General features: G+C 25.6%; 2 protein-coding genes across 2 annotated transcripts; both read right to left on the bottom strand.

The window, feature by feature from the left end:
* Positions 1-6,771: 6,771 nt before the first annotated feature.
* LOC127289566 (uncharacterized) lies at positions 6,772-11,057 on the bottom strand. The gene is made up of 4 exons (XM_051317556.1): positions 10,915-11,057; positions 10,497-10,665; positions 9,979-10,176; positions 6,772-7,029 (listed from the first exon to the last, which is right to left on the bottom strand). The coding sequence occupies exons 1-4, from the start codon at positions 11,055-11,057 to the stop codon at positions 6,772-6,774; spliced, it is 768 nt and encodes a 255-aa protein (XP_051173513.1).
* A 2,859-nt stretch (positions 11,058-13,916) lies between these two features.
* Positions 13,917-24,386, bottom strand: LOC127289565 (uncharacterized). Its single transcript, XM_051317555.1, has 6 exons — positions 24,328-24,386; positions 18,242-18,807; positions 16,675-18,074; positions 14,725-16,449; positions 14,077-14,643; positions 13,917-13,976 (listed from the first exon to the last, which is right to left on the bottom strand). Exons 1-6 carry the CDS (start codon positions 24,384-24,386, stop codon positions 13,917-13,919), a joined length of 4,377 nt encoding a protein of 1,458 aa, XP_051173512.1.
* Between the last annotated feature and the right edge of the window lie 716 nt (positions 24,387-25,102).

Genomic DNA, 25,102 nt, shown 5'->3' with positions numbered 1-25,102 from the left:
GAATTGAAAACTTGTGGTTTTTATAATTATTATAGATGAACTTTCTTTTTTTTTAATCATAAAATTTTCTCAATAATTATTAAATTAATTGACTACAAGAAAAATTCAAGTACTGTGACGCAGCATTTAGTTATAGTACATAACTCCGAAAAATAGTTAACTATGACAGGAATTATAGTTGAAATTTGAAGAAATGATTCAAAAAAGTTTTAAATTGAAATTTTATTATATTTCATTATTAGAATCCCCTTTTATGTTTTGAAGAATTCCCCTATTCTTAAGTGAGAATGGCACTGTGATCCCTGTAATTTTCGTACGAATTAATGAGTATCCTTAGAACGTTTATGATCATGATTTTTTGAATGTTTGGATTCTATATGCGAAGTTGATTTGAAAATACATTAACCTGCATATTTTTTATGCTTTTATGTTGATTTTTTTAACACATAAGAAATGGTTTGAATTAAAGTCAGACTTTGAAGCAATTTTAATTATGTTTCGTGAAATGATTTATATATATATATACATTAAATACATGAAATAAAGATCCATAACAGTTTATAAATGGGTCAGTTCATTATATTTCGAATAAAGTCTTTGCAGCCTAATTTAAAAAAATAGATTCGTTCAAAAATGACTCTGTATTATATCTGGAGAACAAAAGAAAATTAATGATTGTAAAATATTTATTACTCTTATTAAAATATGCGTTTAAAGTGATTAAGGTGCAGAAAAATGACGCTTTTTACAGCACTTAGAAAATATTAGGGTAAATCTAGGGGAGATGGTCATAGACTTTTTAAAGTATTGTAAAAATGATAAAAAAAAGACTTTTATCTAAACTTATATTGATAATTAAAGATTGAACACTTAGCTTTTGAAATAACAAAAAATGGAATACCTAAATTATTTTCTGAGAAACAATATGAAAAATTTACATTTTTTAAAAAGAATATTTAGCCATTATAAATAATTATATACACCTACACTGTAAAAAATTTAGGGAGTTGAGGGTCACCGGAGTTGAGAGTAAAAGTTTTCGAGTTAAAAATAAACTCCAAAAGGGAGTTTATCAGTTGATTAACTCCAAAAGCATTAATGATTTATGAGTTGAATTATGCTGGGGGAATTCCCCAGCATAATTCAACTCATAAATCATCAACTCCTTTTTGCTTCAACACCAAAAGGGTGCGACTTTTATAGAATCCCCTTGGGAGTTGAAATTTCACTCCCTTTTTTTGCAGTGTATTATTCCCGGAATGTCCGGGAGAGATGATCTTTACTTATAACACAGGCCTGCAAATTTTTGGTCATGTCTGCTACAGAAAAATGAGAAGGTGGTTCTAATATAATTTTTGACACTGATTACAAATCTGACCTCAAAAATGACACATCAGGTCAGGATTTTCTGTAATATTAGGTTAAAGGTCCGAAAATGTCCATTTTTAGAAATTTTTTGTGGCTCACAAAATTTTTTTTTAATTTTACGAAACAGGTTCGTATAATACTATACTCGAGCTTCAATGCCCTTTTTTAAAAATTGTTTACTACAACGCGACACAATTGTGAAAAATGAGTTTCGAAGCGTAAGTGTACAATACTATTACGTAATATTTAAAAAATATTTTGGTAAACCACAAAAAATTCATAAAAATATTAAATTTTTTAGTTTTATACGTATGTATATTTTACTGAATAAAAAAGTTCCAAATCTGCATAACTTTTTTAAAAAATTGTAAAACAATTTTTAACAATGAGTTTTGAAACTCGAATGTAGTACTATATGATCCTGTTTCGTAAAATTAAAAAAAAAATTTGTGAGCCACAAAAAATTTCAAAAAATGGACGTTTTTGGACCTTTAATCTAATATTACAAAAAATCCTGACCTGATGTGTCATTTTTGAGGTTTTAAACATTTATCATGGAATTTCTTTCCTTTTTTCATGTAGCCAGAAATCTAAAATATTTCACTGAATCCAATCATTCAATGTTGTTTGATTGCAACTTTTGCCACAACCTACAAATAGATCTCCATCTTTGGTGTCAATTATATCAATTATTTTGTCATCAGACATTTTTTTTCTTTAAAAGTTCTTAAGCATTTTAAATTAAAATAATAAAATTAAAACGAAACGATAATACATGACTGAAATGAAATTAAATGGTCTGAATCAAATAATAAATAAATCATAATAAACCGTTATGGATATTAACTGTATTTATAATAATTTCAATTATGTTTTAAAAAAGTAGTAAATAAGAATAAGAAAATTGTTTCAAGTATTTTTACTTATAAAGTTGTATTTTTCTTTTATGATCAATTTTTATTGATATAGTTTTTCAAATTATCAATTTAAAACATTTATATTTACAGATTTAGTATATAGAAAATTTGAAGAAAAGAAAAAGCTCAAGGAAAAAAACCTAAGTCAGGACAACCGCACTGTAATAAGTAGGAAGATGGTCAAGACGTTTTGCAGAAGGTGCATTTCCGAAAAAATTAATGACGATAATAGAAACAGGCCTAACACGGCTGAAATAAAAGAATTGTTGAAAATTCGAGAGGAAAGAGGTAAATGAAGTTTATATATATTAATGTTATATTTTCTAATTCACAAGGTTGCTTATATATTTTGAAAAGCTCATAATGAAAAAATTTCCAAGATCTTACAATAAATTTATTGAATCAATCTTTAACATTCTGCACGTATGGAAAATGTTAGTACCTTTAAAAAGGATTATGGAGTTTATGGTTGTAACTACACACCATAGAATTGCCCATGTATGATAAAATAAAAAAAAATTTAAGATTCAAGTAGTCCCAAGTATTCTAAAATTTTTGTTTGGGTCTAAAAAGCATAAAAAATATTCTCAGATAAATTTTGAGTAACTTTATGGTGTATGGTTGCAACCATAAACATCACAATATTTCTCAAAATTTATTTGACAGTGTTTTTCATGTTTTCCAGACCCATAAAAAAATGTTAGAACACTTGGAACTACTTGAAAATGAAAATAATCATTATTATCGTACACGGGTAATTCTATGGTATATAGTTGCAACCATAAACACCATAAAATTACTTGAAATTTATCTGACAGTATGTTATATGCTTTTTGGACTCGGCTGGGCTTCAATTCCGCCTTTTCCAGTTGTTCAAATACCGACTGTACATGACCTATTAATCAAAATATGATTCTACTCAGTTTTTTATTCTCCTTAGACCGACTCTACAAAAAGGTTCTGCGGGGGCTGTATAAAAGGAATATAATACATTTATAGAAATACCGATTTTTCACAGACCGACTCTACAGCGACCAATTTTACATAAATAAATTTTCTGAAATTTTTCGGACCGACTCTACATGAAAACTTCTTTTTAATTTGTCGAATGTTTCAGACCAACTCTACAGGGACCGATTCTACATTGACCAACTTTACATGGAAAGACAGTCTCAAATTTTCGAATTTGGGACTACTCTACATGAAATCTTCTTTTCAATTTGTCGAATTTTTCAGACCGAATCTACATCAACCAATTTTACATGAAAAAAATTTTTCGAATTTTCGAAAATATTGTACAAATTCTTTTAATTAAAATTGGTCGATGTAGAGTAGGTCTGTGAACGATCGAAAATGAAATAAAAATGCATGTAGAGTCGATCTATCAAGAGTAGTTACGGGTAGGACCGACAAATAAAAAATTGTTTAGATGCAGAATCGTCCCTGTAGAGTCGGTCTGAAACATTCGTCAAATTGAAAAGAAATTTTCATGTAGAGAGGGTCCCTGTGGAGTCGGTCTGAAAAATTCGAAAATTTGAAACTTTCTTTCCATGTAAAATTGGTCCATGTAGAATCGGTCCCTGTAGAGCTGATCTGAAAAATTTGACAAATTGAAAAAAGTTTTAATGTAGAGTCGGTCGATGCAGACGCGGTCTGAAAAATTTGAAAAAATTTTTTTATGAAAAAAGTGGTCGATGTAGAGTTGTTCTGTAAAAAATTGGTATGTCCATAAATGTATTATATTCCTCTCACACAGTCCCCGCAGACCCCTTTTGTAGAGTCGGTCTGAGGAGAATAAAAAATTGTGTAGAATCATATTTTGATTAATAGGTCATGTACAGTTGGTATATGTGAACAACTGGAAAAGGTGGAATTGAAGCCTAGCCTTGCCGGCCGGGGTGGTTACTTCCGATTTTGGGTTTTAGTTTTCCATGATAACTCCATAAGGACAATAAAATTCTTATTAAAAAAAATATAAATTTTCTTTGAAAAAATGACGGCCCTCTAAAGGTTACAAAAAAGTAACTAAGTTACAAGTTATATAAAAAGTAATTAGAATCTTTATAAGAAAACTTAAAAATTCACCATTTTGAAATAAAAATGTTTTTTTAATTAAAGTGGGTTTTAATCAAAATGTGGAATAGGGTAAAGTACTGTTAGATACGCACCAATTAGAAAATTGCGTCTAAATTCAATTAATTAAACATTTTTAATAGTCAGAAATATTGTTGGTTCATAAGTAGGAGATATGAATTCAATTTCTTCTTAGAACGAGTAAGAGTGAAATTTAGTGCCAAGTTATAGCACCGGATTTTTAAAGGGCACACACTTTAATTTCTGACCTAATTTTTGTTCGTTGATTATAATATTTTATTAGTTTATTCAAAATCATATTTGAACAATCGTTTTTTATTTTTTAAATTTGAAATTAAATAATTAGAAAATTTTATCCTTTAAAGAAATTTTAAGTGAATTAACAATATATAATAATTGTTTCCCACCTGGCTTAAATCCTTTCACTCAATTTTGAAGTTATATTACCAATTCGACCTACATCTTTTGTACTAATATTGAGGTTATTATGGGATACGATCTCGGTAAATTCACTTCACAATCCTGTGTGTTTAGATTTTTTTTTCTTACACCAGTTGCACTTCCAACTTATTAATAAATTTGCAGTAAAACTTTTTTTGTTTTTGCGAAAATTGTTTGTGTAACTTGATTTACTTTAACCAAAAAATACTTTTAATGACAAGTTTAAATAATAACGTTCAAGTGAACGAACTATTTCTTATTAAAAATAGTTTCAGAAATTACTTATTGCAATAAAAATAATAATTCAAATTCTACATTGATAGATTTTCAAAAATTATTTTTTTATAGTAATTCGAGATTATTGTAATAAAAAATTAATTTGAAAAAGAAATAAATAAATTTTGTTCATTTGAACGCAATTCCGAATTTTAGGATCATATTGACCGATTAAATTTCAATTTTGTCTAGTCGATTCGAATAACTTTCGGCTCGAGTCGATTGAACGCACACCTCTAATCTATGAAATTTTAAACACTGTATTTTTTCTATTTCAGATCAACAAAACGCACAAGCGTCAACTTCTACTGAAGCCCTCAACACAGAGTAAAATGAAAAATTTTGTCTACGCTTTGCTTTGTAATTTTAATTTCTTTAATAAATAACTTTACACAATATATTTCTTGTTAATTCCTCCATGATAATCTTAAATTGCGAAATGATTAAACCTCTATGAATCAATTGTTTTGGATTTAAGTGCACAGGGAGTGCGTAGACAGTTACACAAAAAATTAATTTTCTTTTTAAAAATCTTAAAATTTTATTAAGTTGGCAAATATACTTAAAAATTTTTTTAAACATATATTTTTCCATTTTTTAAATTGTATGAAAAAATAATTTTAATTTAAAAAATTATTCGTTTACAGTGAAGTTAATTTTTTAAAAATTTTGGTAATTATTGACTGGAACAATATTTTTCTATTTTTACTTCACTTTGACAATACTTGAAATTTTAATAGTTATGACTCAAATAGAATTTTTTTAATCTAAATGAGATAACGTAGAGGAACATACACGAAAGTTTCATTCATGTATTTACAGGAACCTTTATATAGATTTCAGAAACACAAGAACCTGTAAGGGAAGCTGTACAGGTTCCTTCATAGGATCCCATTTCCAAGCTTATATCCACGGGGAACTGTACATGTTCCTGTACAGGATCCTCCACAAAAAAAGCTCTCCAAAAACCCACAAAGGTTCCTATACATGATCCTCCTTTGGATCCTGCGAAGGTTCCTTTACAGAATAATAAAGTAAGCCTTCCTGCGCAGGAACCCACAGGGGATCCAGCAGCTGGAAAAATTTTATAAAACCTGATGTTGAGGTTCCTGTGTAGGAACCGGCGAAGGAGGCTTGATATTCAAGGTTCCTGTGCGTGTTCCTGCACGGGTTCCTGTGCAGGAACCTTGTCCCAATATCCCGTACAGGATCCGGACAGGAACACACACAGGATTAGTTAGGGATCCTTATGGGATCCCATACGGTTCCTGTACAGGAACCTCCCGGGATCCCATGAGGATCCTGTACAGGAATTTTAAGCTGGGGGGTGATTCTCCTGAAAATGACCTTTTGGTTAATTTTTGATTTTAGAGGATTTTATAAAAATGTCTTCAATTTTAGGTGTTGCTGATTTTCTTAGTGTTAGTTTATAATTTGTTAAGTAATTTAAAATCAGGTTTGGACAAATATAATCCTGAAAAATTTATACAGGAGCTGTGATTTGTCAAAAAGGTACGGAGATGAAATAGTTTTAGCTCCAACATAGATTTTAGTTAATCAAACTGTAAAAGAATTTTTTATTGCAAAAGTATAAATGCAAAATTTTGACTGTAGATATATATCAACAATTAATAATAAGTGGATTTCGTATAATTAATAAAATAGAAAAAATAATTCAGGAACGTTCAGGAATGTCACTTTCAGGAGAATCATCTATATAAATATAAATATATTTACTAATTTGTTCGGAATTAGCCTTTCCAATATCTTTTAAACTCCAATCTTCACATTTTGGAACTTCCTCTTCAACTTTTCGAATGCCCAAAAAATTTATTTCTGTATTTGATTGAATACTCAATTCAAAATTCATATTGGCCTCATTACAATCCATATGGTGAATTTTTCTTGATGAAACTCCATCTAGATGTAATATCTAAAAAAAATATTTAAAACTTAAAAATTATAATTTTAAAATTTATTCTTTTCCATATAAAAATTTTTAAAAAAATTTATTTATTTAAATTAAAAACTAATTATAAAATTAATTAATATAATAATAATAATAATAATAATAATTAATTAATACATTAAACAATTTTTTTGATATAGTTATTTAAACTTAAATATTGTTCCTTAATTTCCTCGCATTTGGTGCAATTATAGAAAAAAATTTTATTTTAATTATAATATAGCAAGTATAATATAATTTCTTTCTCTGTATGTTAAGAAAACTTTTTAATTAATACTTCAGAGTAAAATAATAAAAAAAACAAATAAAAAATATTAATACCTAATATCTTTTAATACCTTTTTTGAATTCTGAGAAATTCGTACATTTTTTTTTTTAAATAACTTTTCCACTTTTTTTAAGTTTGACAATTTTGTTTTCTTGACATTGACAATAAAAATAAAAACATCCTTTTACTATATTGGTAAAATATGAAACTATTATTGTAATAAAAACTTAATTGAAACAATTTACTACAAAAATTTTATACATAAAAAAGAATTGAGTGTTCTATATTTACTTCCGATATTCTATAATTACTCCTATAATCGGTAATAAAAATAATTTAATTTTTAATTAATAATAATCATTATTATTATTAATTATTATTATTTACTTATTTATTTATCATTATTAATAAATTCTAATCCTAATTAAATTTTTATTTTCTAACGATACACTTATGTAAAATCATCATTTTAAAAGAATTTATATTTTTTTTATTATTAATGGCAAAACATTAAATAGTCTTGTATTGAAATATTAATAAAATAAAAAATTACAGTATTTAAAAATATTAGTATTTATTTTTTAAAGTGAAAAAAAAAATTGTGGGTTCAAAATAATATCGAGTGTCTTTAATGAATTTAATAATAATTATAATTAAAATTAAATTTTCCTTTTTAATTTTCAGTTAATAAAAATTATTTTAATAATTTAAATTAAATAAAATTTTTTATTTAATAATTAAATAAAATATAATTTAATAATATAATTTATTTATGTAAATGAAATTATAAAAAAAATTATGTTCTATAAATATATATTTTTTAAGTTAAAAAAATGTTTAATTTTCATTATTATAATTTAAATTTAATTTAATTTTAGCTTACGAAATTCGGTCGAAGAAATTCTTTTACTCTATCAATCTGTTCATTCCAAATTTTTACTAAGATTTTCGAACCTTGGTCATTATTTAAAATAAATGTTTGCAAGTTTTGCATCCCCGCTTTTTTTGATGGGTAGATTGTTTCTACAAAACCAATTATTTCACTAAAAATAGAATTTTAAAATTATAGAATATTAAAATATATAATTAACATAGTTAATTTGAATTTAAACTACAAATTTTTATTTTTTAAACTTATATTATTATTATATTATATATTATTTATATACTTACATTGTTGAATCTTGAAAAGAAATCGATTTTATCATTTCGTTTGACGAAAAACACATTATTTCTTCCATTTTTGCACATTAATAACCAAAGAAGATAGTAAGTTTAATTTTTTTGTTTGAAACAAAAGAATAACGTTTCCATAGTAACATTTTTTAAAAATATTTAGTTTGACGTCACACTCGATCGGTAAATACACAAAAAATAAAGGAAATCATACTCAAATTTATTTTACCATTTTTTTATTATTTATAGGATTCATAATAAATAAAATTATAAAATATTTATTATAAATTTGATGCGATAGATATTTAAAAAACGAAACAAAATTATATTCTTTGATATTATTATTAATTATATATATATATAAATTCTTATATAAAAAGCGTTTGGTTTTCGTCAAATAAAATATTCAAAATTATTTATCAAATTTCAATTTTAATATTTTTAAAAATTAGTTACATAATTTTTATTTTATAACAGAAATTATAATGCATGATAATAATAATATATAACGAATATTATTATAAACAAAATATATTTTGAAAAAAAATATTTAAAACAATCAATATTCAATATACTTATTTTCTATGAATTATTTTGTATTCTTCAAATATATCTTTAAAATTAATTTTTCCATCTTCGAGAAACTTCAAAAAACTCACATCTACAGAGTTTAAATAAACATTTAACAAAATATACTAAATATATTTATTCTTTATGAATTACTTTGTATCCATCAAATGTGTTCTTAAAATTCATTTTTTGTTCATCAAGAAGTTTCACACAATTCATATCAACAGAGTTTATATAAATAATTTTACTGTCTTCTGAAAAATTAAAATTATTATTATTAATTACACGTATTACTATTATTACATAATATTATTATATTATAAAATAATTTATTTTTTATAATAAATATGAAAAAATTATTTTCATTAAATATATATAATTTAATTATATCTAAAAAAAATTTAATTTTTTATTTATTTACATTGTTTTAATTTTTTTTATTTACATTTATATACATTATATTTTTTTATATTTACATTTATTTATATTATATTTTTTTATTATATACTCACTAGTAAATCTTAAAAATCCCTTCACCTCGACGTGATCTCCTTTGCTGAACTTTTCAGAGTTATTTGTAAAATCTTGAATTCTAATTTCTAGTTTATAGTTGCTATCTGTAATGGACCCTACCCCATAGTAAATAATATCAGTTTTCGTGTTATATTTCAAAATTCGAAACGCTGTCTTCACAAAACCTCGAATTCCTAAAAATTAATATAAAATTTGTAATCAGTTTACTGTTAATTAAATATATTATTTATTTATTATTAATTATTATATTATATATTATTATATAATTATTTTTTAAAAATATTATTTATTAATATTTAATTTATTATTATATACTAATTATTAAATTTGAATAAATAAAATATTAATTAATTAAACTTACGAACGAGACCGTTTTCTGTTTTTAAATCTTCAAAATCTATAAGTTTTATAATTTCGCCTTTTAAATCATTTTTAATACATCTTTGATTTTTTATTAAAGTTACAACTGTATTTTTTCTAATTATCATTTCATATTTTTGATTCCCGTTATTATATTTAGGATCTTTAAAATTCTTTATTTCAGCACCAGCGATGTTTATAACCTTAAAATAATAAAATTAAATATAATTATTATAATAATAATTACAATTTATTAATTTAGCAAATAATTTTAATTAAATCTTTAATAATTTATATATTTTGTATTAAAAAAATTTTAGGTATTTTATTTATAATTTTTAAAATTATTTTTATTTTAATCAATTAAAAAATTAAGTTTTAATTTTATTTTATAATATAAATCAAAAAAGTTGTTAACTCTAAAATCTTTATTATCTTATGAATAATAAATAAAAATAATTTTTAGTTATAAATATCATAAAATAATAAAATAAATAAATATTAATAAAAATTATTTACTTACACTATTTAAAATTAAATCAGGTTCAATTCTATTAATTTCTTCATTCCACACACTGACATGACATACTGCATCTTCATCATTACTCAAAGTAAAATTCATTATTCGATATTGATTTTCTCCGCCACATTTTTTTGACGCTTTTATACTTTTTACATAACCAGTAAGTTCTCTGAAAACATTTATAATTTTTTTTAAATATGTTTAAATAATATATTTTAATTTTAATGAATTTCTAAATTTTTAAATTTTACATATAATAATGCTGAATTTTAAAATAAAATGAAATAAAATTTTAGTAAACTTTAATTTTTTAAAATTCAGTTAATAAAAAATATTATTTATATATATATTTATTATTATTATATTATATGTATATATATATTGATTTATTGAAAAATATTATATTCTGAATACTCACGAACTTAAATCACCCACACAAATTGCTTCAAATTCGTCTTTTGAACTGTAAATAGAATCTTCTAATTCATCATTATTATTTTCTTTTCCTATTTCCAAATTTGTTTCGCTTTCAATAATATTAACTTCATTTTCGTCTAACATTTTGTATCACCTTTCTCTGAAAGGACTGAAAAAAGTTGGAATTGGATTGCAAAAAATTAACTTTTATATTTCAATTGTTTTTAATAGAAATAAATAAATGACTACGATAAAAAACAAGAAAATAATAAATTATATATAAGAAATATTAAATGTAGATTATAAAAAAATTCTTATTAAAAGTAATAAAACATTATAATATAAAAAAAATAATATAAATATAAAACATTTTTATTTATTATATTTAATAGATTTTTATTTTAATAATGGACATAAATATTTTTTTCCAATAAAAGTGTACTTAAATTTACCAAATTTGATAAAAATCCAATAATGCATCTTACGAATTTTACGTTATTTTTATATTATTTACATTATTATTATATATTTTTTATTTACCACAATTTTCTAGTATTATCTTGAAGCATCAACACATGTGTTATCGGCATGAATCATAATATTCAGTTAGGTTAAGAATACTATGTTATGTAAAAGCAACTACGCTTGCGTCTCGATGACTCTCTGATTGCTTAGAAAAAGCGCCCTTTTATAAAATCTTTTAGTATAATTAAATAAATAAAACAAAATCAATGAATGACTGCATTATTTTTTACATTAAAAATTTTATATATTATAAAAATAGTAGAGTAAAAATAAATTTCCATTAATAATAAAATTTGTTTATTTATATATTATTATTAAAAATAATATAAATTTTTTTAAATTATTAATATTAATATTGAAGGCGCTAAAATTGTAAAAATTGAAAATCAACAATATCACAGTGGATCATCAATCTACCAGTTGGTAATTAAGGAAAATAAAAATATTACAAGATTTGGATGATTGTAATTTTTTAAAAATATTACTAAAATAAAACATTAAAAATTAATTTAAAAAAAATTGTTTATTCTCATTTTAATAAATAAAATAATAAAAAAAATTGTAAATCGAAATAAATTATTATTATCAACATAAAAAAGTAATATAATTTTTAACAAAATTAGAAATATATATTTACATTAAGAATATATTTTACAAAATATCTAAAAACAAATCAAGAAGTTGAGGTTTCTGAGAGTTGAAATCTCTTTATCTTTATGTCTTTATATGTTCATTTTATGGACATTTTTCTACTTTATTAAGAGAGAGTATAAGTTTTTGTTATTTAATTTAATATTTAATATTATAATAAAAGTAAAATAAAATTTACTACCATTATGTTTTCAAAATTAATATTAATCAGCAAATAATTTATCAATAACTTTTTTTGAAAATAATTTATATTTTTGTTTTGATCACATTTTATAAAAAAAATTTTTAGTGATATATAAAAATTTTTCTAAATTTTTATTCTGAAAAATGAGTATTAAATTTGTTTAATTTTTAATCACAAACAGTTTATATTAAATTAATAATAACTTTTACAGTAATTACTTTTTATAAAAATAATATATGATTAGTAATATAATTACAACAAAATAAATTATTTACAATAATATTTTCCCAAAAAAGTTTTAAACTCACCTCTATGATTTTTAAATAAGAGTATTTATTATTTTTTGGTGATGTAATTAGTAAAAAGAACATAAAGAAGAAATTATTTTTTCAAAATAATGAATTCAATTGAGAGAGCAGAATAAAATTTAATTTGAAAACGAAACTCAAACATAAAATTCAATTATTATATATATAACAGAAATTAAATTATAGTTTAAACTTTAAAATTTTTTTTATATTATAATTCAGAGTTGCTACGCTTTCTGGGAACCAGGAAAACCTAAAATAATCAGGAAATTTTATTTGTTATGGAAAAATTAAGGTTAAGTCGGAGAAAAAGTATAAAACACACGGAAAAAATAAAATTCATCAAAATCTATTAAAAACTGTTACAAAACAATGTAAAATTTAGTTTCTTTAAAACAATTTCTTCATAATTGTCAAAGATACGACAATTTATGTTTTAAAGTTGAATTAAATTTGTAAATAAAAAATTCACAGTTTTTTGTCTTTATCAACTAAAATAATAATCTAATAATTTTAGAGACCAAATTGTTTATGATGAAAATTTAAAAACATAAGCAAAGATGTGCATTTTTAAGAATTCGATTATTTTTATATTTAAAAAAAAGAACAATAGTATTTTTAATACACTAAATTTATTACAACGATTGAATATATTCTTCAAATAAAGTTAATTAAATTTTTTGTCTAAGAATTTATATAATTGTTGTCATAAAAGTTTAAATTTTAGTTAATTTATTTTCATTGTTAATAAAACAAAAGAATATTAAAAGTATATTAATTTGTAAAAAATATTTAATATAATGATAAACTTTACTGTATTTTGATAAATTCTGTATATTTAATAACTATTTTTTACATAAACCATACTTTTATGGAGTATGAAAAAATATCATTTTAAGCCCTGGAAAATCTGGAAAATTTTAGGAATTTTGTTTAAGAAAAATCGTAGCAACCCTGTAATTGCCATTGCCATTTTTATAATTATTATTTTTTTGCCATTTTTATCAATGCTATTATTTTCATTGCCAATTTTGATTATTATTATTAGTAATAAAATTATTATCAAATCATTTATAAATATATGCCATTTTTATTATTGCCATTAATATTGCCATATTATTATCATTGCCAATTTTGATTATTATTATCAGTAATAAAATTTTTATCAAATCGTTTATTAATAAATAAATAAACATATTATCTACATATAAATTTTTGTATATAAAAATAAATAAGTATGGAATTATAGTATTTCATGATAAACAATATTTTTAATATATAACTTTTCTGTAAATTCTGAATTTTTGATAACTGCTGAACCTACGGCATAAATTTTTAGATGTTCCTTAGATTTGACTCGAGAACAACCAACATAAATTTGACCGTGCCCAAATGCTGAAATTGGTAAAAATATTCCTACTCTATCAAATGATTGACCCTGAGATTTATTTATTGTCATTACATATGCAAGTCTAACTGGAAATTGTCTTCTCACCATCTTAAAAGGATATGTATCTTGTGGAGGAGATAAATCTATACGAGGAATAAAAACAATTTCGCCTTTAAATTTTCCTGTAATTATTTCTGCAGAAATTACGTGTTTGAGTAAAGATTTTACAATTAATCGCGTTCCATTACATAATCCTTGCACCAGATTCATATTTCTTAATAACATAATTATACAGCCTATCTTCATTGTTAATTTGTGTGTTGGTAAACCGTCTGGTGTTAGACTATTTAAAAATTCAATTGGAACGATAGTATTAATATCTTTTGGATCATCCTCGACATGTGAATCAATACTGTAATATACTACTTCTTCTCCTTCTAATTTTGATAAAATGCGTTCATTCATATCTAGTACTTCAGAATTAGTTAATGAAAGAATGCAAGAAGAGTAAACCGAATTATTATTTGGACTTAGTGATGATCCATATATTTCATCAATTAAATTTCCTTTGGATACTAATTCCTGTGGAATTTCTAAAACATTATTTTCTCTTTCGAAAGCAGTTTGAAATTTACCGTTACCAACATTTAACAACCAATTTGAAAACTCTATCTGATTATTATTTAATCTAATGTTAGAATTTAAAGACCTAGTTTTAAAGTGTCGCCATAATATACTATTTTTCACACATACCTCAACAATGTGAGTGCGACTGCCATGTGGAACAATTGGCAAAGTTTGTCTGAAATCTCCTGAAAGCAAAATTACTTTACCTCCAAACGGTTTATTACATTTTGTAATATCTCTCAACATAGATTCCATTGCTTGTAAGGCGTATTTAGGTGCCATTGTTATTTCATCCCAAATAATAATTTTTGCACTTCTTAAAAGTTCAGCATGTTTTGACATCCCACTTATATTACATGTTGAATCTTCATTGATAGGGATAGGAAATTTAAAAAGAGAATGTGCCGTTCGTCCACCTTTTAGAAGATTAGCTGCTATACCCGTCCATGCAACTGATAAAACTACCAATTCTTCACTTTCAACAGTAGTAATAATTGTATTATGTAAATAACTTTTACCACTACCACCACATCCATCAAGAAAAATATATCTACTATTATAATTATCATCATGTATTGCCATCATAACCTCATTGAAAACATTGCGCTGTTCATTAGTCAAACTTTTAATCAAAATTTCAGCTTCTTCTTTAAGCAGTTGTAATGCTAACGCATTATTTTCTTTCTCTATTAAAGCATTATAATCTTCTAGAACTTTTTGTTCAATATTTGGCAAACCAAATTGATGTAATGCATAACCGTGATAATTAAGTACTTCATTAATTAAAATTAAAGATTTTTGAATTGATACTTCTGCAGGTAATTTATTATCATATATCATGTGTTCTTTATAATTATTCCACAAATCAACTGCATTTACAGGTATTCCAAATACACATATGTAAGCAAATAGACGACAAAGTTCTTTAGGAAATTTCATGCTTACAGCTTCATTTAAACAATTATCCCATTCATTATCATCTATCATTAAATTTCTTGCACGTGCTGCTTCTGCAAAAGTATTATATATAATACCTTCATATGTTCTTACATCTTCAAACGATTTTGCACCACGTACATAAAGTAATAAAACTCTCAAAAAATACCTTTCAATATCTTTTGGACTTACGAAATACATACGACAAATTATAGGTTTATTAATTTTCGATCTTTTCTTCCAACTTTTCGTCGGGTCATCAAATACATACTCATGTGGAATATCTGAATACAAATACTTACGCGCCTCTACATCTTCTCTGTTTAACTTGAACCATGCTGTTAATGTCGTATCTTTAAAATTTTTAAATGCGTCTTCTTCTAATCCTTCCTTAAAGCATATTGATTGTTGATTAGGTAAATGTACAGCTAATCTCTTAGTTGCATGTGATTGTTCATGCATTTTAAATTCATATAATCTGTGCATAGCTTCTGGAGGACATACATAACGTGTATTTAAGTAATGTTGAATTTCATCATATTGCATTTCTTGATTACTATCCATATAACATATTATTGCACAATCGTGACCTTTGAAGCAATATTTAAATAAATATTTAAACCCACCTGTACTACCACATGGTACTGGACAAATATGACATTCAAATTTTACACTTAAATATGGATTGTATGGTACAATCATCGAATTATCTGCAGTGCATTTAACTGAACCATCTTTATTATAAAAAATTATTTTCTTTCCATCATTTCTTCGCCTGCATTCCGGATAATTCTTAGAATCAAAATTAGTTTCTGAACAAAATGGCTTTGGATAATGTTTTGTACAAACTTTCTTCTCAGGATCCATGCAAGGAGAATTCATATTTTGTTTTCCACAAGGCCCATGAACTTGAAACTGCTTTACAATTTTAAAAAGTTCTGGATTTTTTGTTTCATCTGGAATTTCTGCACATATTATTTTATCTACAGTTTCTGCATCACGAATTGCAAATCGTTTATCTAAAAATATAATCAAATGTATATGTGGCAATCCACGTTTCTGAAATTCAATTACATACACAAACGCAATAACAGGACCAAAAATTTCTTTTTCTTTTATCTCTATCATTAAATCTTTTACCTTTTGTTGAAAAACTCTAGCTACAAGATCAGGTCGATCAGAAGCGATTTCATTACCTACCAAATTTTCTGTAATTTCACGCCATTTTGGATTACATGTCATAGTAATAAACAAGTCTGGCTTTCCGAATTCTTGAACTAATCGCATAGAATCCATAAACGATTGTTGATAAGAACGTGGTCCTCCAGTAAATGATGAAGGTAAAATAATCATTTTTCCTGGTCGAAGGTTTTCTTCTTTTGCTTTATTGTTTATATAATCCATTAATCCACAGTACAATTCCGCTCGAAGCTTTTTTTGCTGTAAACGAATATACTTTAATCGCTCACCTTCTACTTTTGACCAGATATCTACAATAAATTGTTGAGTTAATTTTCCTGATCTTAAAAATATATTAAAACCTTTTCTATATGCAAGGCGAAACATATAATACTGTAAGGCAGTAATATTACGAGAACCTTGAGTATTCTTGAGGTTTACAGTCCATCCAGGATCACCATGAGGAAATATCAAAGGATACGTCATAGGATCAACATTTGCACTAAGACTGGATATTGGAATGCTTTTTGAATTTTTTGGGTGTATACATATATCTCGCTCCATTGGAGGTTCACCATCTTCACTAACAAATATTAATGCCACTTCATTACAATGCGGAACATTGAATGTTTTCTGATTTAATGATCTGTCCCGTTTAATCCACATTTCAATATTTCTCATCGGCTGCTTTAAGGACTCAGCTAGTTTTTCTTCTTTAATCTCAAAGTCACGCATTTTTTTAAATGCTTCAGCAAATGGATTAATTTTTCGTAGTAATGTATCTATTTCATTCAATAATTTCGGTAATAATTTACTATTGAATTTATTGTTTAGTCTTTCCTCTACAGCTTCACTTGAATCAATTATGTATAACTGACCATATTTACGTCTCTCATCATCATTTGGATGCAAAGCGTATGGATTGTGATATACTTGTCCATGTATGCGAAAAACATAAGGCCCATTTCCTTTTGGAATTTCCAGTTGAGCTCCCATACTGGCAAAAGCAAATGCACTGTTATACATTCGAATATTTTCTCTATAATTTTTACCTTCAGAGCTGGAGTCGCATAAAATTTTCATTAATTCATCGGGATAGGGAGTTAAGGCATTCAATTTTATTTTCCCCTTATGACAACAATTACTAAACTTACCATCTGACGGTTTTTCACACATAAAATTTAACGAACCGCAAAACTTACACTCAACATTCATCAAACCTAAATAATTTTTTGGTACTTGATTTTCATCGAAATTTTCGAAAGACACAATTCCAGCTCCTAATGTTTCTAATCTAATACTATTTTTCTTATTGTTCTTACTTCTTAAATTTTTTTCTTGGCGCTCTTTCTTGTCAATTTCTGTTTCCAATGATAATTTCATTTTTTTACATAATAAATTTGTTTTTTGACGTTCTTTCTTTTTATCTTCTGTTTCCAATGATAATTTTTTTTTTGACTTAACAGATTTCTTTTTTGACGTTCTTTTTTTTCATCTTCCGTTTCTAACAATAATTTCTTCCTTTTACGTATTACATCTTTTTCTTTGGCCTCATCTTTATTTTCAACTTTCGTTTCTCGATATTTGCGTTTATTCTGTTTATCCTTCTCTTGTCTGTTTTCTTTTTGTTCCTTCGATTCTTCAAGTCTTGCTTTCCTTTTTCTCTCTTTATCTTTTATAGAACGAAGATTTTTTTTCTCATTTTCTTTACACAGGGCACTTTTGATCACTAAATGGTCAGTTGATGAAATATTGTTCACATTATTTGGAGTGACGTCGTTAGACTGATAGGAAGATTTTGATTTTTCACACCGTAATTCATTAGCTCGATTTTTAAAAAGACATTGCCAATCACACTCAACAATTGAGTTCCTAATGCTACATGTTCTTATTGCCGGAAAAGGAGTTAGGTGATTATTTTTAAACATTAAACCTAAATGCTGTCTCATTTCACTATGAATGAAATCAAGGGTATTCGGTATCAAATTAAAATTTAAACATGTTGCAATTGCTATTGCAAATATACCACAATCAATACCATTTGGTTGTTGATGAACTGCTGAAAAAACTACTACTGGTTTGAAAGGATATAATCTAATTAGATATTTTTTTTGATCCTCATTTAAACAACCTTTATTAAGACTATCATAAATATAAAGTCTTAATCCATCATAATAAGTGCAAATCCAATGACCAAGATTACAAGAACCACTAAAAAGTATTTGAATATGCTTTTGATTTCTTTCGATAGGAATAATGTAATCAAGCATATTTAAATACAAAGTACTTTGCATATTAAAAGTGAATTTGATTCTCTTCGCAACAGTTTTTCAAATTCAAACATGTGATTATCATTTAGCATTTCACCTTCAGTATCTATTATTTTAAAATCTGCATCACTTAAATTAACATACCTTTCTCTGTTAAACATGGTTTTCTTCATCAAATTCATAGCTACAAGCGAAAACGTACCTCGACAAAAATCTTCAATTTGCACCTTCCTGGCAAAAAATTATATACACATAACTAATAAATATAAAAATTAAACAATTTTTTAACTTGATTAATTTTATATTATTGTGTTATTGATTTGTTGCTACACATATAAATATTAAACTTTAAGATTATCCAGTAAGCAAGCAGCACGGTCAGTGCCGTATTAACCAGTAAGCTGTATTAGGCTGTAGCCTAAGGGCGCTTCTTTAAAAGGGGCGCCTCGTCAAATGTATAACAAAGTTTTTCTTAAAGCCATATGGTAAATTCACACATGACCAATAGGGGAAAAACATGGTTTGTTAGTACCAAGTATTCTCTGAATTGAGAAAAGATATCGGGCTGTAATTTTCAGGGATGGGAGAGAAGCGTACAAGGAAGCGCGCTCTCCTCGGTTCAAAAGATAATATTTCGCGAAAATATTAAAAATAACAGTTATACAAATCTCATTTTTGAAGGAATTTAAAAAGGAACATGGCGGCGGGATCATAGACGTCGCATGAGTGTATTGTGCGCCCAGGAAGTGGCACCAGATTGTCAACCGGCGGCAGTTGAGTCAACTAAAAATGCATCAATTTGCCATTAAATAGTCCTTTTTCGACCGACAGGGAACCTAATAATCGCATATCTGTGTTTTTGAAAATTTCTTTTTAAAGTCAATAATTTTTAAAGCTAATTAGTATCGAAAAGTGTGTAAGACCCTAAAAACCGTGCTCTAAATGTTTAAGTTTTAAAATGGTGAATCAAGTTTTTTTTAAATTGATAAAACAGTAAAATATAGGCATACCTAATTTAAATATTTTTTTAACGAAAATTTCAAAATTACTCTTTGCTCGACACTTGTTATTCAGGGATTTTGAGATGGCTAATTACGTATCCGATGTCAATTTTTCAATACTAAAAATGGTGAATCCAATTATGTCGGAAGAAATTTTTAAACGTCATGAATTTCACTTGAAAATTTTTACTTGGGGATTTTTTGGTGTCTGATTATGAATCTGAGTTCAATATTTAAAATTTTTTATTCCAAATTGATAATTAGCGATCCAAAAAACCCTCATGTAACAGCTTTTAAACAAATCTGATAAGTTTTTAAAAATTTGTCTGGCATATTGGATCCGTCATTAAAAATTTTTAAAAACAGTATTCAGATTTGTAATTAGCGACCCTAAAAACCATTATGCAAAGAATATTTCAAGTTTTCTATTTAAATAAAACAAAAGGTGAATTTTTTCTTAAAAATGGACAATTTAAACCATTTTAATTTTTCTATATTTTTAACATTGATATTTAAAAGTATTCAAAAGAAAACAATTATTTCGCATTTAAACATTTCAACACATTTTTCTGACGTTTTTCCTATCGGGTAAGAGGGCGCAGCGAGTATTTAGTCAAAGGGCGCTTTTTTCTTCAATACGACACTAAGCACGGTATATCCTCCGAATATCGCCTGAATACCACCGTAAAATATTCCCATGCTCTTCTAGGAAACTCAAAATGTCCGTAACATAAGAATATTCCTCGATGCCATTCAGGAAATATTTGCTCAATATCACTGGAATATCCCTGAATGTCACTGTGGAATACTCCCATAAGGCGGACATTTTTATTTTTCTAAAAGATCATGGAAATATTCCACAGTGTTATTCAAGGTATATTTAGAGGATATACCGTGGTGCTTGGGTAACTTAAAAATCTTTAAAAATAATAAAATTAAATTTTTTTGAATTATTCAAGTTATGAATATTTACTTAAAAGTTCTAATTATAATTTTTTTGTATATATGAGAGATTCTTTTTCAATCGCCCCAGCCCAAAAAGTCAATGTTCTGGGATTGGCTTCATACTTTGGTAAATTGTTGTCCTATATGATAGTAATAAATCCCTAAAATATAAATTAATTAAAAAAATATTTGTAGAAAGTAGAGGGGGTTGAAGTTTTGACGTTAAGGGTAACATTGTCATTTTCAAATCCGTTTAACTATGACAAAAGTTAATGGATTTTAATTTATCTATAATGAATTTTATTGCATTTTTCACGTACTTTTCAAAAATGTATACAAAATTTAAAAAAAAAAAATTTTGACCCCTTTTTTTTCAAAATCAACCCTTATTTTTCGATTTTCACCCCTTCGGGAATTTTTTTTTGTATTTTTTTTATTTTCATTGGAAAGCTGAGGTTTTTTCCCATGAGCTATGTAAATATGAAAATGGGACAACAATAATTTTGTGAGAAAGATAATATTGAATTAGGCGGTGCCTATCTAAATCCTCAAAGATGATCTCCAGGTACATCCCTTATCGGCACCGCCTACTTTAATATTCTGTTACTCACAAAATTATTGTTGTCCCATTTTCATATTTACATAGCTCATCGGAAAAAACCTCAGCTTTCCAATGAAAATAAAAAAAAAAAAAAAAAAATACCCGAAGGGGTGAAAATCGAAAAATAAGGGTTGATTTTGACAAAAAAGGGGTTAAAATTTTTTTTTTTTAAATTTCATATACATTTTTGAAAAGTACGTGAAAAATGCAATAAAATTCATTATAGATAAATTAAAATCCATTAACTTTTGTCATAGTTAAACGGATTTGAAAATGACAATGTTACCCTTAACGTCAAAACTTCAACCCCCTCTACTTTCTACAAATATTTTTTTAATTAATTTATATTTTAGGGATTTATTACTATCATATAGGACAACAATTTACCAAAGTATGAAGCCAATCCCAGAACATTGACTTTTTGGGCTGGGGCGATTGAAAAAGAATCTCTCATATTTAAGAATAAGTTTATTTAAAATTGTTAAAAAAAATTTTAGAAATTAAATGTCCTCTACATTTTTTGTTAAAAATATTAGTTATTATCCATCAATTTTTATGAATAATTAAAAAAATATTGACAAAAAAATATGTAAAAAAATTAAATGATCTACAATTTTTGTTAAAAATATTAGTTATTATCAATCAATTTTTATCAATAATAAGGCAGTTCAACGTGTGACATAGCGTGACGTCACTTTTCAAAATGGTTGCTCGTCGGAAAACATGCAATGCATTGAAGTAAATGGAGATAATCAGTCTTTTTAAAATAACTTTTGAAAAATTAATTTTTGAACCCAAGTGTAATTGTAAAAGATTTTTTATTTATCGAGATCTATTTTTTTAAATAATAAAAATTAATTTTTTAATTAATTTTATTATTGCTTCCTCATAAAGGAAGCTTTGTAGTCCTTTCGTTTCTAAAATTTTTAAAATGGTTATAACAAATTTTCCTCTGTATATAGAAACATGTTATATGAGATCCTGATCAATTGTCCGGATGTATGTGTGTGTGTGGATCGCTTTTGTGAACACAATATCTGTAATAGTTTATGAAATAAACATTAAGGACCCCTTCCTTGTTTTTATTTATTATTTATTATAATATATATATATAATTTTATTATTTTAAAAAATAGATCTCGATAAATAAAAAATATTTTACAATACACTTGGGTTCAAAAATTAATTTTTCAAAAGTTATTTAAAAAAAACTGATTCGCTCCATTTACTTCAATGCATTGCATGTCTTCCAACGAGCAACCATTTTGAAAAGTGACGTCGCGCTACGTCACAAATTGAAGTGCCTTAAGGCCTAAGCACAATAGAAACGTAACCGGAATCGCAAACAGAAGAATTAGTAAGAGAAGAACAACAATATATGACTAACCTTCTCTAACTCATTCTTCCGTTTACGATTGCTATTGCGATTATGGTTACGTTTCTATTCTGCTCAGGCCTTTATATATATTTTTCTTACAAAATTTAATTTTATCAGCAATATATTTTTATTAAAAAAATTAATTTTTATCAGTAATTTTTTTGTTAAGAAAATTTGTTAATAAAAAATATATATAATTATAATTTTGTATAAAAATTACTAATTAATTTTTTAATAGATAAATTACTGAATATTTTTACAAAAATATGGATTTTAAAAATTAATTTTTAAACATATTTTATAAATCTGTTATTGCAAAAAATGTTTTTTCAAAAAAATTAAATGATCAAAAATTAAATAATTTATAATTAATAAAAATAATAATTAATCAACCAAAAACGCAATTAATTGAATTAACTAAAATTATATATTAAAAAAGTATTTATTACAATTAATAAATTAAAAAATATTTAAAGACTTTTTAAAATATAAAACAAAAAAGTTTTTTGTTATTTGAATTTTCAACTTAAATGGAAAATTGGAAGCTAATTGAAAAATTATTAAAAACAAACAATTCATTTTCATATAAAAAAAATTTTCCATTTTAAAATAAAAAAAATTATCATATGAAAAAAAATTTCTTTTTTTAATTAAAAAGTTTACAGATGACAATAATAATAATAAAAAAATTATTAATTAATTAATAATAATACTAATAATAATTTAATAATAATATAAATTGATAAATAATAATTTATTTATAAAATAATAATATGTAAATAATAAAAAAATTTAAATATTAATATTTGTATAAATATAAATTATTATTATTATTATTATTATTATTATTACATCAAAATATAAAAAATAATAATATGATAATTTATAAATTACGTATAATAATTTTATATAATTATATTATATAATACAAAACTTACCTTTTTATAAATATCAAGAAGGAAACTAAAATGCAGTCGATGAACAATATAGTTTTTTCAAACTATCACTATTACTTATTTAATAATAATCAAGATCATCACATTGAATACAAATCCCACGCGTTAACCATAAAATGTTTCGAAATCGAGAATTGTCAAAACTTTTAGAAAAAAAGAAACGCAAAAACGGCTAAATTCAGGTGTGGACAGACGGAATGAATGAATGAAAACTGAAATTATTATAGTTAATTATCATTATTATTATTATTATTATTATTTTTTTTGCTCAGGGACTATTGGGAAATCTGTATACAGATATCTTGGCTTCCGCATGCCAAGGTTATGTGGGGTTGGTAAAAAAAAGGAGAACACTAAACAAAATAAGCTGTCGAACTACTACCAGCCCCGACTCACTAAAAACCCGTCAACCCTTCTTTGGAGCCCTTTTATCCACCATCGGTACTGTCGTGAAGACTATTGCCTTCGATGGTGGCGCTCCAACTCTGTCGCAAAAGCGACATCGTCCATTCCTGCGGACATCCTGCGTTATCAATTTTTATATAAAACAAAAATCAATGTCAAGCGGAATCAACAGCACACCAGAAAAGAAAACAATAAAAAGTCAATAAATAAAATAAAAAATAAAATAAAATAAACAAAAGTCAAAAAATATAACATAAAACTGTAAAAAGAATAAAATAAATAAACAGAAAATTGTAAAAAGACAATAAAAGACAAAATAAATAATAAAATGAAGAAATAAATATAAAATGGAGACTGTCAATTTCGCCTATTTTCGGCCATCGAGATCCTTTCTCATCATAACAGAGATGATAAAGGTCTCGATGAGCCGACAGTTTTCCTGGGACTGGATCATCAGTGCTACCATGTTCTCCGGTGTAACTGAAGCGTTTACACCGGTGAACATGGCCTGCCTCTCCAAGTCCCATCGACTGCAAGCAAAGAGGGTGTGCTCTGCGTTGTCCACAGGGAACTGGCAGTAAGCACACACTTCACTCTCTCTCTTCTTAAAGCGCTGCAGGTACGAATTAAAACATCCGTGACCTGTCAGCGCTTGTGTCAAATAGTAGGAGACCTCTCCATGGTTCCTACTTAACCAAGTGGCGAGTGTCGGTATATGGCAATAAGTCCATCGACCTTTTACCTCCCCGTCCCATCTTTCTTGCCATTTTTCGACGAGCCTGTGCTTCGCTTCGAAGCGGATGCGGTCCTTGCTGGGTCGATCTTCCTCTTCA

This window comes from Leptopilina boulardi, unplaced genomic scaffold, assembly GCF_019393585.1.
Source record: "Leptopilina boulardi isolate dan_hultmark-lab unplaced genomic scaffold, ZJU_Lbou_2.1 LbouV2_47, whole genome shotgun sequence".
NCBI lineage: Eukaryota > Metazoa > Arthropoda > Insecta > Hymenoptera > Figitidae > Leptopilina > Leptopilina boulardi.
The sequence above is the reverse complement of the archived record's forward strand: the minus strand, read 5'-3'. Positions and strand labels throughout refer to the sequence as shown.

Excerpts from the sequence above, each read along its gene's own strand:
- LOC127289566 (XM_051317556.1), bottom strand. The coding sequence starts at position 11,057 with ATGTTAGACGAAAATGAAGTTAATATTATTGAAAGCGAAACAAATTTG. Across the intron at positions 10,177-10,496 it reads CTGATTTAATTTTAAATAGT|GTTATAAACATCGCTGGTGC; the intron begins GTAAGTAAATAA and ends TATTATTTTAAG. Across the intron at positions 7,030-9,978 it reads TAAAAACAGAAAACGGTCTC|ATATTACATCTAGATGGAGT; the intron begins GTTCGTAAGTTT and ends TATTTTTTTTAG.
- LOC127289565 (XM_051317555.1), bottom strand. The coding sequence starts at position 24,386 with ATGTCCGCAGGAATGGACGATGTCGCTTTTGCGACAGAGTTGGAGCGC. Across the intron at positions 18,808-24,327 it reads TTGGAGCGCCACCATCGAAG|ATTATATCCTTTCAAACCAG; the intron begins GCAATAGTCTTC and ends ATATCTAATTAG. Across the intron at positions 18,075-18,241 it reads CAAAGAAAAAGATGTAATAC|AAATTGACAAGAAAGAGCGC; the intron begins GTAAAAGGAAGA and ends CATTGGAAACAG.